The 13,937-nt window shown below is 49.0% G+C and overlaps 1 protein-coding gene across 1 annotated transcript in view; it reads left to right on the top strand.

Annotated features, from left to right (window-relative positions):
- EPS8L2 (EPS8 like 2) overlaps window positions 1-13,937 on the top strand; it is a 48,962-nt gene that overhangs the window by 23,373 nt on the left and 11,652 nt on the right. The window contains exons 4-10 of the mRNA XM_058856572.1: window positions 6,683-6,747; window positions 10,722-10,883; window positions 11,172-11,321; window positions 11,447-11,526; window positions 11,654-11,793; window positions 13,200-13,279; window positions 13,725-13,851. Coding sequence (XP_058712555.1) covers window positions 6,683-6,747; window positions 10,722-10,883; window positions 11,172-11,321; window positions 11,447-11,526; window positions 11,654-11,793; window positions 13,200-13,279; window positions 13,725-13,851 — 804 coding nt within the window. The remainder of the gene's footprint in view (window positions 1-6,682; window positions 6,748-10,721; window positions 10,884-11,171; window positions 11,322-11,446; window positions 11,527-11,653; window positions 11,794-13,199; window positions 13,280-13,724; window positions 13,852-13,937) is intronic.

Here is a 13,937-nt window from a genome sequence, read left to right on the forward strand (position 1 = left end):
TGCTGACACCAATCACTTGACACTGCACACCTGTAACCCAAGCCAGGCTGCAGTGCTGTAACAGGACACGAGGCACTATCACAAAGAGAAGAGCCACTTCCTGCCCAGTGTGGCCCTAGACAGGGATCATCTCCCTGGGGAGCCACAGGCAGAGAGGCTCTGCTGGTCCAGCATCACCCCTGAGCCACAGGCAGCTGCTTGGTGCTGGCCAGGCAGAACACACCAATGGAGAAGGAGTAAATTATGTTTAATGGTCATAAACCAACTCCTGGGGGTCTCCACAGACCTCTCTTGTATCCCAGTGGGGCCTCCAGCCCCAGCCACATGGAGAGGTCTCTGAGATGAAACCCTCCAGCCCTGAGCACAGTGCCCAGACTGTAATTCCCTGCTGCTGGCTCTCCCACACCCTGCCCAAACCATGAGCTTGTTCACAATTCCAGCTGGAAGCCACATGGCTGTCACATCATTATTGACAGGAGCATGGAGGGACCGTTCCTTGCCCACAATCTTTAGAGAGGATTTGTGCAGGATTTAACACACACTGGTATTGTCTGCAAGAGACAACCCTGGCAGGAACAGTGGCTAAACCCAAGCCTACTCAGCCACACTGCTGGGTCAAAAGGACCGTGTCCATGCCTAAATCCACAGGGATTTGGGCAACATCTGAACACTGTTGCTCACTGTCATGTCTTCAAAGGTTTCATCATACTGGAGAAAAAGCCTGAGGTTCAGCCTTCTTGCTGAATTCCTCATGTCCTCTGCTGCCAGCCCTGAATAACTCCCTTGTCCTCCCCCACTTCTCCCACAGTGCCATTCCAGCTCCCTTCTTCACATCCCCTTTCCCACCTGATATTCCAGCTTCAGATTATCCTGCTCCCCTTTGATACTTGAGTGTGTGGGTGACCTTTTTATTCAAGGCCCTGGACATTTAATACACCAACTGGAAACAGGGATGGAAGAAAAACTGGAAGCCAGCAATCCTGTTGGTTCCTGCAGATCAAGCTCCAGTGATGGGTGAGACAGGGAAGCTGCTGGGAGGAGCAGACACTGCTCCAGGTGCTGCTGGCCAGGAGATTGGGATGGTAGTTAGTAACAGAGATGCTGTGGAGAGGGATCTCCTACCTCTGATGCTGCTCAGCATCTCCAGTGACCCTTTTTCTTTGCCACCTTGGAACTGCTGAGCACAAGTTCTGTCCTTGCATGGAGTAACTGCTTAGAGCTTACACAGAGGAACCTGTTCCTAAAAGGAACTGGGGTTTTGGATATGCTCAAGTAGTTTGGGATCGAAAGTTGTGGTAGTTCATAAAAATAACAACAAAAAAAAAAGGGGGAACTTTTCATTATGCATTTTTTTCTCCCCCCAATCTTACTATGTTCTGACATTCAAAAAATTTCATTACCAGCTACAGAAAGTTGAGAAAACACTACTTAGGGTTTTCTGGTGAAAATTGGCAGGTTTCTTCCAGGTCTGGTTGTAAAGGTAAAAGGAAATATCTCTACTGGTGAACTATAGCTCCTCAATGCCCCGATTATCCTGCTCCAAGCAGCCCGATGGACACCGTGCCGCCAGACACACTGAACACAAACACACACTGTTCCTCCATGTACTCAGTCCTTGCACAACCCAGGAGCTGAGCCAGGTTTTTATTTGCTTTCCTAGAGTGGGTTGTGTCTTCAGCTAATAAACCAGGAATGTGAGCACTTGGGGCTGAGCCGTGGCAAATATGAAGCGTGCTGAGCAGGAATTCAGCTGTGTGAAACCCAGAGCCGCTGCTCCCTGCTGCCACAGCCCATTCACACTTCAATGAGAGCTGTTCATTCACTCCAAGAGCTTCCAGATCCATCTGCACACAGCAGCCATGAGTGAGAGCTGACCAGGCAGACATTCCCAGTGCCACAGGTGCCAGTAGAGACCAGCTCCAGCTCCAGCAGTTCAGCAGGTACCACGGATCTAACAGCTACATGCTCAGTGCTCCCTAAACTGCAAAGATATCCCAAAATGGAGCTGCCTCTGTGCTGGCCGTAGAGAGCAGGGAAAGAGAAAGGCAGGACCTGCAGATTCTCCCATCAGGAGCTCAGGCACAGCAGGTTAGTGCAAGGCCCAAAATCAGATCCTTGACTAACCCTGGGTAATCTGGAACATCCCATCCTCCTGCCTGGTGAGGAAGCAGGAACATGGCAGATGCTGTGTTCAACTGCCACATCTGGCCCCACACTGGGATCCTGGAATGGAGGTTATTCCATACTGCTACTCTGTAAGCCAGCCTGGCAGGTTTCTGTGGCTGCCATGAGCACACAGAGCATTTGCTGCCCCATTTCTCCTGAGCAGACTGGTCCTGACCTGCCATTTGGCACAGAGCAGCTCATGCTACGCTGGCAAGTTCCTATAAACAGCTTGTGCACTGCTAGATAATGTACAGATAATGTAAAGATTATATAAGGAACTGGCAAGCTTCTCAAGTAACTGCCAGGATTTCCCTTAGGCTGCTGTATGTGGATGTGGAGGCTGGAGAGGTCAGGAGTGTGATTCAGGGAATGGAGAAGAGGTCCTTGGTATGGCACTGCCAAAGAAAACAAATCCAATACCTCTCATTCCTCAAAGACTGCTCTGTACTTGTCTATACATCCCCCTGTCTTCTGCTGTGCCTTTTGCCCAGCAACAGCTGTAAACAAATGTGGGGAGGGACAGGGAGGATCAGGTAGGATCCTGTGTGGTAAAACTAATTAATTAGAGGAAGATGTGCCTGGAGGGGAGGCAGGGGCCACTGGCAGGTTGTACTGGGGGTGCTGTGCCCCTCTAACTTGACAGAAGCTGTGCTTGGAGAAAGACAAGCCTGCTCCTGCCCTCCTTGGCACTGCTCATAATTCACAAAGACCTTAACCAATTATCCTGGCTATAAGCTGGTCCCACGGGCAGTTTATCCCACTAGCTGATCTCCTGTGCTCATTGAACGGAGCGTTTGCAGCCACGTCCCAGCTCCCTGCTAAATAAGGTTTTGCATGGAAATGGGGAGGGAACTTGGCACCAAAGATGTGCTTTGGCTTCCTGGACCAAGCTGATAACCCCAGCCCTCCAGGATGTGCATTGATCCTGCTTTTTTTCCTCATTTATTACTCTCTTTCATCCTTTCTACTCTTTAACATAAAGCCAAACAGGACTCTTTCCCTGCCAGCCAAGATTTTAGTATCATTACTGGGATTTCAGTGCAGCACTGTTTTGAGCCCTCAGGTACCACCTTGTACCTCTGCAATGGTCTCAGCTCTTCCCATTTCCTGGAATGGAAATGCCATTCCCACAGCACTTTTTGTCTGTAAGATACCAGTGGTAGATAACATTTGTTTCCATTTTCCCCACTCCTCTGGGTGTGAGGCAAGATTAAAGCTACCTGGTTAGGAGAGAAGTGAAGTGAATTCCATTAAAGAACCATTTATAGCGGCTTTTCCTCTCAAAAGATTGTTTTAGGGATCACTGGGTCAGACCCTGAGAGGCAAGAGATGAGACAATTTACCAGAGGGTGTGCATGTCCCATGTGTTATCCAAGCTCAAGGCATTCAAAGCTTTCTGGATCCCCCATCCCATACATACAGCAAGTGTCTGGGATCCGCAAAACTGCTCCTCAGGCCACAGGGGATCCCACCAGCACCTGCCAGGGTACCCATGCTACGAGTTGGGTTTTTTCCGTGCCGGACATGCAAAGGACAGGACAAAGCTGTATTGTTTTCCCATCTCTTTGGCTCCCTTGGCAGACAAAAGGGAAAAAGGACAGTGGTGGTCACTGTGGGCTTATGCCAGCTTTATCACCTCTGGATGTTTGTTGTACCGGTGCCACAGCCCTGGAGCTCTCCCTGCCCTTTGCCTGTGTTATATCCAGAGTCCTCCACTGCCACCGACTCTGAAGGTCATAGCAGGAAATAAACAGAGGTGCAGATGGGTGTCTGAGCTAATTTGGGGAAATCATCACTATATTCCTGCAATGCTCGTCTATCACATGGGAATTATGGGAATTATGCAAATTCTCCACATCCTGGGGCCAGGTTAGGGGTCAGATAACACCTGAAGGTGCAGAGGTCCTGTTGCAGGACGCTGTAGAAATGCCAAGTGTCCCGGTGTGAGGTGTCAGATGAAGTGTGAGGAAATGAGCTGCTGCTGCTGCTGCTGCTAACAGGCCAGCATGCACTCATACAAAATTCAGCAAGTCAGGGACAAGGCTGTGCAGAAGGGCAGGGTGGAGCCACACAGGACAGCTGACCTGCCTTCTGAGGTATGGCTGGCCAAGGGAGTTCACCTGGGCAAGGGAAAGTCCCCTTGGCTGAGGAGTGAAACAGCCACGGATTTTGCTATAGGCATCATTCACAGAATGGTTGGGGTTGGAAGGGACCTTAAAGCCCATCTCATGCCATCCCCTGCCATGGACAGGGACACCTTCCACTATCCCAGGTCGCTCCACATCCGGTCCAACCTGGCCTTGGACACGTCCAGGGATGGGGCAGCCACAGCTGCTCTGGAAAACCTGCATCAGGGCCTCAGCACCCTCACAGGGAAGAACTTCTTCCTAAAAGCATTTTGAGATCAGCCCAGCCCGACCAGAGTCAGATTCAATTGAAGACAAATAATGATGCCTCTTGGAAAGCCCTGCAGTGTTTCACCACGTTGTTTTGAGTAAATAAACCAAAAAAATACTCGTTTTCTTTAAAGCACCCGTGCTCCTTGGACAGATGTGGCTCAAACCTGACTCTTTAATGATCTGCAGCCTGGATCTTTAATTCTTCCTGTGTTTAAATCAAAACTAAGTGTTAGGAAAGAAGCAGATTTCTGTGTTTTGGCACCCTGCTGTCCCCAGAAAGTCTGGCTGGTTCCAGACCTCGTGGTCTTATTTGCGGGTGCCAGCAGGAAACACAAAAAGGAAAAGTTTCCATGGGTGTGGGGGCCAGGTAGAAGCCAAGGAAACAGAAGGGATTTCAGGAGAACATACAGAAACACCCCACTTCTTGCCCTGGGCAGCTTCTGGGACATCACTTGAATGACATCAGTAGACAAAATAGAGGCACTTTGTTCTAGTTCTGTTACTTGTGGAGGTAATGCAGAAATTCCCCCAGGGAAAAATCAACAGAGGGAGGGGAAACATCTGCATTTCTCCCTGTCCCAGGGCTTGCTGCTGTCTGAACAACGCTGCAAAGGGCTAAAGCGGCCTTTGCTCTCTTGCACGCACTGAGTGCAGGTGATGGGAAGTTGGGCTATGCAGAGTTCTGAGGTTTAGGCCAGTCCCCAAAACTTCCAAGGCCTTCTCTGCACATTTTCTCAGCAGTGCATACTGAGATCTCCCCTGACTGCGACACGTGCAGTTTCTTTGGGCTTGGAAGAAGGGGAAAAGGCATTTGAAGGGATCCCAGAGAGTCTGGGAGCAACCAGCTGCTGCCCTGGCCACTGCTACAGCTCCATGGGTTATTTTCTTACCAGGAAAGCAGCCCATGGGGCTGTAGCAGTGGTCAGGGCAGCAGTTAGCCTCCCACTGGAAACCTCATTCCCCTGGTATTCCTTCCCTCCCTCAGGGACTACCAGTTCCCAACACAGCTCTGCACCCTTCCTCTCAGGGCTGGAGACATTTGCCTGTCCGAATGTAAACTCCCTTTGTTTCCAGACCACCCACTTCATCTTTTTCCACTCCCTTTGGAAAAGGAGGGGATGGGATGTCTTAAAACCCAAATCTGTCTCCATCCCACACGAATGCGGTGTTCTCATTTCCATCAGTGTCATCTATTTACATGAGAAATGCTCGGGGAGGAAATTGAGGTTACTGAGAGGAAAAAAGTGCTTCACATCAGCCGCAAATCCCTGTGGGATGCGCTGCCTGTGCCCTATCCCAGACCTTGCCCCACATTTCAAGTAGGACAGACTGCAATTAAAGCCCCCAGCAACCAGAAAATGCCACTGAGCCTTTCCTGCCAGCCTGAGGTGGGAAGGGGCCGCACTGCAATGTTAATTCGTTTATTCAAGGTCAGTCTGGAATGGCTGAGCAGGGAACTGGGCTGGGTGTCTGAGGTCTTTCCCCTGAACCATGCTCACTCCACCTCTGAGCTGGTGCTGGTGAGACATGGGCTCAGAGCCCTGCAGTCTCCATTAATGCCTCTGCCAATATTCCTACCAATAAATCAATAAATCACTTCTAATGGGGAACAGACACTGCTCCAAGTCTGTCAGCAATCAGGCACAGAGGCAAAATACTGTTGTGTTTTCAGCCAGGCGCGGAGCTACAAGGTGTGAAGAACTCGTGTGTCCTGCCAAACTGATGGCACAGCCTAAACAGTGTTAGGATAAGTGTTAAAAAGCTTTAGAAATCGACTTGAATTAGATTCTACCCGCCCTTGCCAGGCTCCAAGGAAGAGCAGCGGCAACTTTTCGTGATCCTTATCGCTCGGATATCTTTGAGTGATCAGTATGCAGGATTGTGCTCAGCCCAGTGCACCAAGAGGAGCTCGATTTAAAAGCTCTTGGCTGACCAAGGAGAAAGGTGAAATCCCCAAGGCAAAGCTCAAGGAAATACAATGCTTGTTCTGGAGAGACACCTGCTGGCAACTCCCACGGAGCCCGAGCTGGAAATTCAGGGATTGTGAGAAAGACTCAGAGTTGTAATTCTCAGATCCAAAGAAAAACAACCAATGCTTCTTTTCTTGTTTCTTACAGAACAAAGGAAAAAATACTCCAACTCCAACGTCATTATGCACGAGACTTCCCAGTACCATGTCCAGGTGAGCACACACATGCAATGGAGTTGCTAAAGGGCTGAGAGGCCAAGGTCAGTGATAGGTGCCTGTAGTGTAATGTGGTCCCTGTGTCCTAGACCTTTAGAAGGCCGGGGGGAGTTGGGAACCCCTTTACCATTAAAATCTAAAGTCACTGAGTGAAGGAAAATGGGGAGAAAAAAATATTTAAATCAACAAGGGAAATTCCGTACAAGAAAAGAGGAAATGTAGAAGCTGTTGTCTTCTCCCTTCTCTGTATCTGAAGGGGAGCAGGAAATGTTGTCCCTCCTGTCACCCTGTGCTTCAAACCCTTCTGATCAGCACAGACAGGTTAAAAGCAGAGTTCCCATGGTGGTTACCAGACCTCAGCTTTCCAAACAACAGAGACCACATGGACTATCAGCTTTCAGCTCTCCTCAGCTACTGTGTCCTCTCAGGTAACATAAACCCCTTCACACAAGACAGGCAGTAAGCCAAATCCATCTCCCACCCACCCCAAAAAGAGAAGCCAGCCTGGCCATCCGGAGCTTGGTAATTCCTGTAATGCAACTTGGAGATGCAGGACTCTGTGGACGAGGTGGGGCCATTCATCATTGAAAACTGAGCAAGGCGAGACAGGAAAACACTTCCTGAGGTTCATATTTAGGAGATGGGGCTCTTTAAAAGCCTACATTTAGACTTGTAAAGTGCCTGTTTGGAAAGAGGTCCTGGTTTCCATTGGAGAAACCAACTCAGTGGCTCAGAAGTCACTCATGGATGCAGAGAAGGGACTTTAAACGGTGACATGTAAATGAATTCTTCATTAATTACACCATAAGCCACCCATTTGTGAGTCTCTCCCCTGAACTTTGACCAAGGCAAACAGGATTGCGGTGGCAGGTAGTGAGATAGAATGAGGTTTTCTCATAGGAGGCATTTTACATCCTTTGAAGTAATCTGATCAAAGTTTAATGGTGGATGGAGTCATTGCCCATTCTAGTAAAAGCTGCTGTATTTAAATGTCCATCTGGATGAAAAGGGGTTTTAAGGGATAAAACAAAGACAGCAGCAAGCTTCTCCCTCTCAATCCACCCATATCTACAGAAAATGGAAAGCAGAAAAATATTCTGATCATTGAGTCAGACAAGTAGCTCCCCCTCCATGAAAACTAACTGAACAGTAAACAGCAAAGGAATTTATGAAGCTTGTAAAGGTGGTGGATAAAATAAAATCTGTCTCTTAATAAAATAAAATTTATCTCTTATCAAAGAGATAAAAATGCCTGTCATCTTAAGTAAACCCATTCTCCCCACTGCTCTGAAAGAAGAGGGCTTGTCACCTCTGTACAGATAAAACTGACTTGGCAAATACCTTCCCAAGCAGTGTTTTACAATTACAGTAGCATACACCCAGCATGTTTTTCATTTGTGATTGCATTGCTAATCTCAGCTTTCAGCTCACACACCTGCCAGGAGTTCTATTTAGACAGTGCCTCACCCCATACCTTTGCTTGATGAACACAAGAATGGGCCTTGCATTGTCCTCTGCTTCTTCCTGCAGTCTTTGGGAACCATCTAACAGCAAATGGGCACCACAAACCCTTATCCACCCCTAATGCCCAAGAGCATGTTTAAAGACTTTCTGCCAGTCGAGTCTACCAGTGCTTTAAATCCAAGCCTTTCCCTGCATACACCTTGTGTGAAGCCAACTGCAACAACAGTTCTTGCTTGTGCTTCCTCACAAGCATCCAAGGCTCTGTGCTCTGAGTGCACTCATCCCTCTCAGGTCCATCTGGTCTGTGTCAGACCCCAAAATCCATGGCTTCTCCAAGGTTCCGGTCCCACAGCAGGACATGCTGGAGCAGCATCAGTTTTTGCTGCCTCTTAATCTGCTTCCCACTTTGCATTTACCTGGGCTTCTACAGGGAGAAAGGAATTCTTTCCCAACAACTCTCTCATCCTCCTCCATGGCTCACTGATGCACATGTTCAGTAACCCACTGGGTTACTGAATCAGCTCATGAATGCATCAGCACCAGAAAGAAGCTACTTGATCCCTAAAAAGGTTATGTCTGATCACTGGAGAAGGCAGGAAGATATGGAATCAAAGGGAGAAAATCCAGGCAAAACTCATCCCATTACTACAAATTTCCCATCAGTTTAGGACTTGCTTTAAAACACGTCCTGTTTTTCCAGCTCTTGCTTTGAAACCAAACTATAGGATGTGTGCATCAAAGAGAAGCAGGCATTTCACTGCTGTCCTCCCCACAAACTCTGAATGCCCAGCAGGACCATTTTTGGGGTGGCCACACTGCTGTCCTGGCCCCCCAGTGCAGCTCCACCCCCTAGGTGTCTCTGGTCCACGGGTTAATCTGCTCCTGGCTCTCCAGTTTAGCCACTGCTGCTGAAGTGCCTGTTCTGTATACTACTGAGCAAGGAAACCAGGATGAGAGGGTCATGCTGGTAGATGGGCCTTCAATATTCCAGGGACAAGAGAAAAAGCTGGGATCTGGCTGGGTTGCAGGCCCTTGGATTGCACAGATGCCTTGATTGGGCCTGTAACTCATCCATCCAAAAACCTCCTGCTTTTCTCTGCTGGAGAAAGTTGGTAAAAGCTTCAGCTGCTTTTTGACAGTCAGGCATATTCCCCTTCCCTTCTCACCAAGAACACAGCTAGGCAACAAAAGAACAAGGTGAAACAGTACCATTTTCATTTTCCTTACTTTGTTTTTTTTTTTTCTTCCCTGCCATCACCTGAACATGTGGCCTGGTTGTGCTGTCACTGCCCCAGGGACAGCAGCTGGGCAAACAGCATGGCTGCTCTGAGCCCCAGCTTTTCCTGCCTTGCAGTCCCCTCTGCAAACAGACACAACCAGTTCTACCATCCGCAGGGAGCAGCATTTACCCACCTGGACTTGTGGAGTGGCCTTCACCTACTGCTGGTGGGCACAAAACATTTGGATGTGACACATCTCCCCTTTCCACAGCTGCCTCCCTGCCCAACATTCCCTTCCCATGGAGCCCCAGGAGCAGCCCAAAGGTGCCCCATTACACAAACTCTGTACATACAGGTGCCAGGTGCAAGGCTTGGATCACCACACACTTCAGAGTGCAGTTGGAGCAGGGATGGGAAAGCAGCTTGGATGGTTAGGCTGTAGCTGAGCTGCTCCTGGCCCAAGTGCACACACACATGGGGCAGTGAAGGAGGGGAGGACGGCACGGAAGCCTGGCTGAGGGGAAAAGAGCATGGGCTGGGTTTACAGGACAGGTGAAAAGAGGTAGGAAAACCAGGATAACCAAGCAAAGCTTGCTACAAGTCAGCAACACCCATTTTCACTACTGTGAGGGCTGATCTGGGTACTTTCTGGGGGGAAGGTAACCCCAACTCTAAGTGGGGCTTAAAGGGCTGGTGTAGAGTGAGCTGCCGGGTTTGGAGCTCCTGCAGGCTTTGCAGTATAGAAGCTCTTCAGAGTAACTGTTCCCAGAGCATGGGACCCCACACATTGCATGGATCACACTTGGCACAGAGGACCAACACTTGCCCATGGCTTGTGTGAGCTCTTTGCCTGGCACAAATCCCACACAAGCAGGTTTGCTACACAAGACAAGCAAAATACAAATGCTTTTATAGCTTGGCAAGCAAAGCATTAGTTCAACTGCCATAGTTCTACTTCCAAGCCAGGTTCAGAGGGGCCTGGGGAGTAACTCATGTACGTGAAGCATTTGCCCCACTGGACAGGGATCAGAGCTGCTGGAATTGATGAGAGTAATACACAAGTGGTGAAACTGGTTATGAAAACCCATTATGAAACCCAAATCTTTCACTGCCACAACCAGCTGGTACCAACCACCAAAACTGTTTTGTGCAGCAACGCCTTTACTCCTGAGCTCTGAGAAACTACAAACGGTAGTTGAAGCCTCTAGAGATGCTTTCATTACCAATTTACACACCCCAACAAATATTTTGCATGTGTTTTTATCTTCTTTTTCTCCCCAACTTCAGCACTTGGCCACCTTCATCATGGACAAGAGTGAGTCCATCACGACAGTGGATGACGCAATCCGGAAACTCATCCTGCTCAACTCCAAAGAGAAGATCTGGACACAGGAGATGCTGCTGCAAGTGAATGACAAGTCCATCCGGCTGCTGGACTGTGAGACACAGGTACCTGGAGCCCTGTGGGACTGACCCCAGACTGAAGTGTGGGGTGCAGTGAGTGCCCTTTCCATTCAGCCTGGGAGGGGGCAAGTCCCAAAGAACACAGACAAGGGTGAATCACTACCAAAATCCTCTCCTGGATTAGAGTCAGCCCTGCAGCGTGGGAACAGGATTGTTTTAGCAATGACAAACTAAGGAAGATCAGCCCAGGGATCCCAGGAGTTCCTGCACAGGACCATTCCCCTTCAGTTTAATAGATCCCCATTGCCTGACACCTTCCCCCTTCTCTTGCAGGAGGAGCTGGAGGACTTCCCCCTGCCGACAGTGCAGCACTGCCAGACAGTGCTGAATCAGATGCGCTACTCCTCCATCCTCCTGCTCGTGTGTCAGGATTCTGAGCAGCACAAACCTGACATCCACTTCTTCAACTGTGATGAGGTGGAGGTGAGCAGAGCCCTCCTGCTTGGTGTGAAACAGAACAAAACACACTTCTTGCTGTTTGCCCTTTCCCCCTTCCGCCAATCCTTCCTAAACCAAGCCCTTAAAAACATCCCTGTTTTATCCTTGAGGCGGAGATGGTTCATGAGGACATAGAAAGTGCCCTGGCAGACCACAAACATGGGAAGAAGATACGGCCACAGACACTCAAGTAAGTGCTGTGGGGTACAGCTGGGAGCAACAACAATAAATCCCTGTTTTCAGTAGTTTAGACACAGTCTCTTGGAAACAGGATGTGCAGCCGCTGATGGGGTTGTTCTGTGTCATTTTCCTTGTAGGGCAAACCAGGAAAAGATCAAGCAGAGACAATCCATCCTCCCCCCTCCTCAAGGACCAGCTCCTATCCCAATCCAGCATGACATGCGAGGCTCAGCAATGAACAGGAACAGGGTGGCACCTCCTTCCCAGCATGATCCAGGTACTGGGAGCGCTCAGGAAGTATGTGCTGGGGATGGGAGACTAATTAACACAGACAGCCAACCTTCCTGAAGTGGTCTGTGGTGTATGCCCTGGGCATCTTCTGATCAACAAATAAAACTCCCAGAGACTCCTTGTAACAACACTCTTATTTGGGGGATACAGAAATGCCAAAAAAGCAAAAGCCCCTCATAAGCCATCATGTGGAATTTGAACCAGGCATTGGTGATCTTAAAATGTACAGACAAGACATTTGGTCAGAAAGACAAATTCCTGGCTCTGCTGACTTCACAGAAGCCAAGATTTCACCCTTAAAAATCAACTGGTTTTCATGAATTCTTGTAAAGTCAAGTGCAGAAATGTAGATCTGAACTCACCCCTCTTATGTGCTCATCTGAAGACTGATTCCAACACCATCCTGACTTCAGCCCATTTGAGTTGGCCTGAAAAAATTTGGTATTTTCCTTTGGAGAAAGAAGTAGCAGAAATAAGCTCCTAGGAACAGAAATAAGCTCTTTCTCTGACAAAAGATCAAAGTGATGAACAAACTGTAAGCATTTTTCACCCGTGCCTAACATACCACCTTCTCTTAGCATACATTTCTAGTTTCAAGGGAAACACGTAATAGGATACTATCACACATCCAAAACACTTCTTTTCCAGGATGGCTTCTGAAGCCAAGCAACTGCTCTGGATGTTGAATGGAGAACTTATTTCAGGCCCAGTTCTGCATCATAAAAGGAATATCTCTATTTCTGAGCTGGACCATGAATAAACATCTCTATTCTGATGAAAAGCAGCCACTCTTACCTGTGCCCTTCCAAAGATGCGCACATCAGCAGAGCTGGGAATTCCCCCAGGAAGGATTTCTGGCTCTGAGTGCACAGAGCCTGGCAGGAGAGCAGATGACAGGAGAAAGCCTTGAGTGATGCCTGCTTCCCAAGATCCTTTCTCCATGGAATGCCTTCCCACTTTTCCTACAAAATCTGTCCCGATAAGGCACCTCATCCCCACACTTAGAGATGCCTTGGACTTGTCAAAGTCCTCTGCCAAAATTGCCTCCTCATTTCTTCCACTTGGCAGATCCTGCTGTGCCAGCCTTTTCCAAGCCCCTGCCCTGAGCTGACACCACTTGCTTTCCACAAGGGGCCACCCCAGTGATTGTTCCCACTGGAATATCCCCCCACACTGGGCATGTGGCTTCTGGAAGCCAGGAGGTACCTCAAGGTTGGGTTTTTTGCAGGTTGATTGGGATTTAGCACCTATTACAAACATTATTCCTGAGGTGCTCTCATAACCCAGAACAAACACCCAAGCTGGGAGATACCATCCCATGGATCCCTGCCTTTCATGGAATCTATTTCCAACTTCTGATAGTAAATATATTTTTCTCTCCCTTGTTTGCAGACTATGAACGACGAAGTTCTGGCTCTCACGACCATGAGGAATCCCGTGCCATGTTAGCACAGAAGATTGAAAAGGAAACGGTGGGTGACAGGGACACTGCACAGTCCATAGGCAGAAGCAGAGGCAGGGAGCAAGGGGCCCCTCCGTGAGCAGACATTTAATGCATCATCTGGGCATTTTTCCAATTGATACCTCCTGTGCATAAAGATATGGTGGCCAAAAGCAAGTCTCCATCACCATGTCAGTGACAATGTCCTCTGACCTAAGGCAGCTCTGCTGATTCCAGCTCTGCTCCTCCCTAGGTTATTTTCCAGCCGTCCATTAGCAGTGGTCACTTGTCACATTGGTAAGGACAGCACACAGCCAGACCCTTGCAGAGGGATGCACTGAGCTGCATTTCATGCCTGGATTGCCCACTCAAGTGCATTCTCCTGGGAAATGCAGCAGGCCCTGAGATTCAGGCTCCCAGCTGTGCACAGCCCAGGCTCACTTTCACGTTGGTCCCTTGGGTTTCTGTCCTCACAGCAAATCCTGAACTGCACCCTGGATGACATCGAAGTGTTCGTCGCCCGGCTCCAGAAGGCTGCAGAGGCATTCCGACAGCTCAACCAAAGGAAAAAAGGGAAGAAGAACAAGAAGAAAGGGCCAGCAGGTGCAGTGCAGAAACCACAACAAACTGGGAGCGCAAGGGGGTCACACATGAAGGTGGGGGGGACACATCAGCTCGTAGCCCAGCAA

This window comes from Poecile atricapillus, chromosome 1, assembly GCF_030490865.1.
Source record: "Poecile atricapillus isolate bPoeAtr1 chromosome 1, bPoeAtr1.hap1, whole genome shotgun sequence".
NCBI classification, from domain to species: Eukaryota; Metazoa; Chordata; class Aves; order Passeriformes; family Paridae; genus Poecile; species Poecile atricapillus.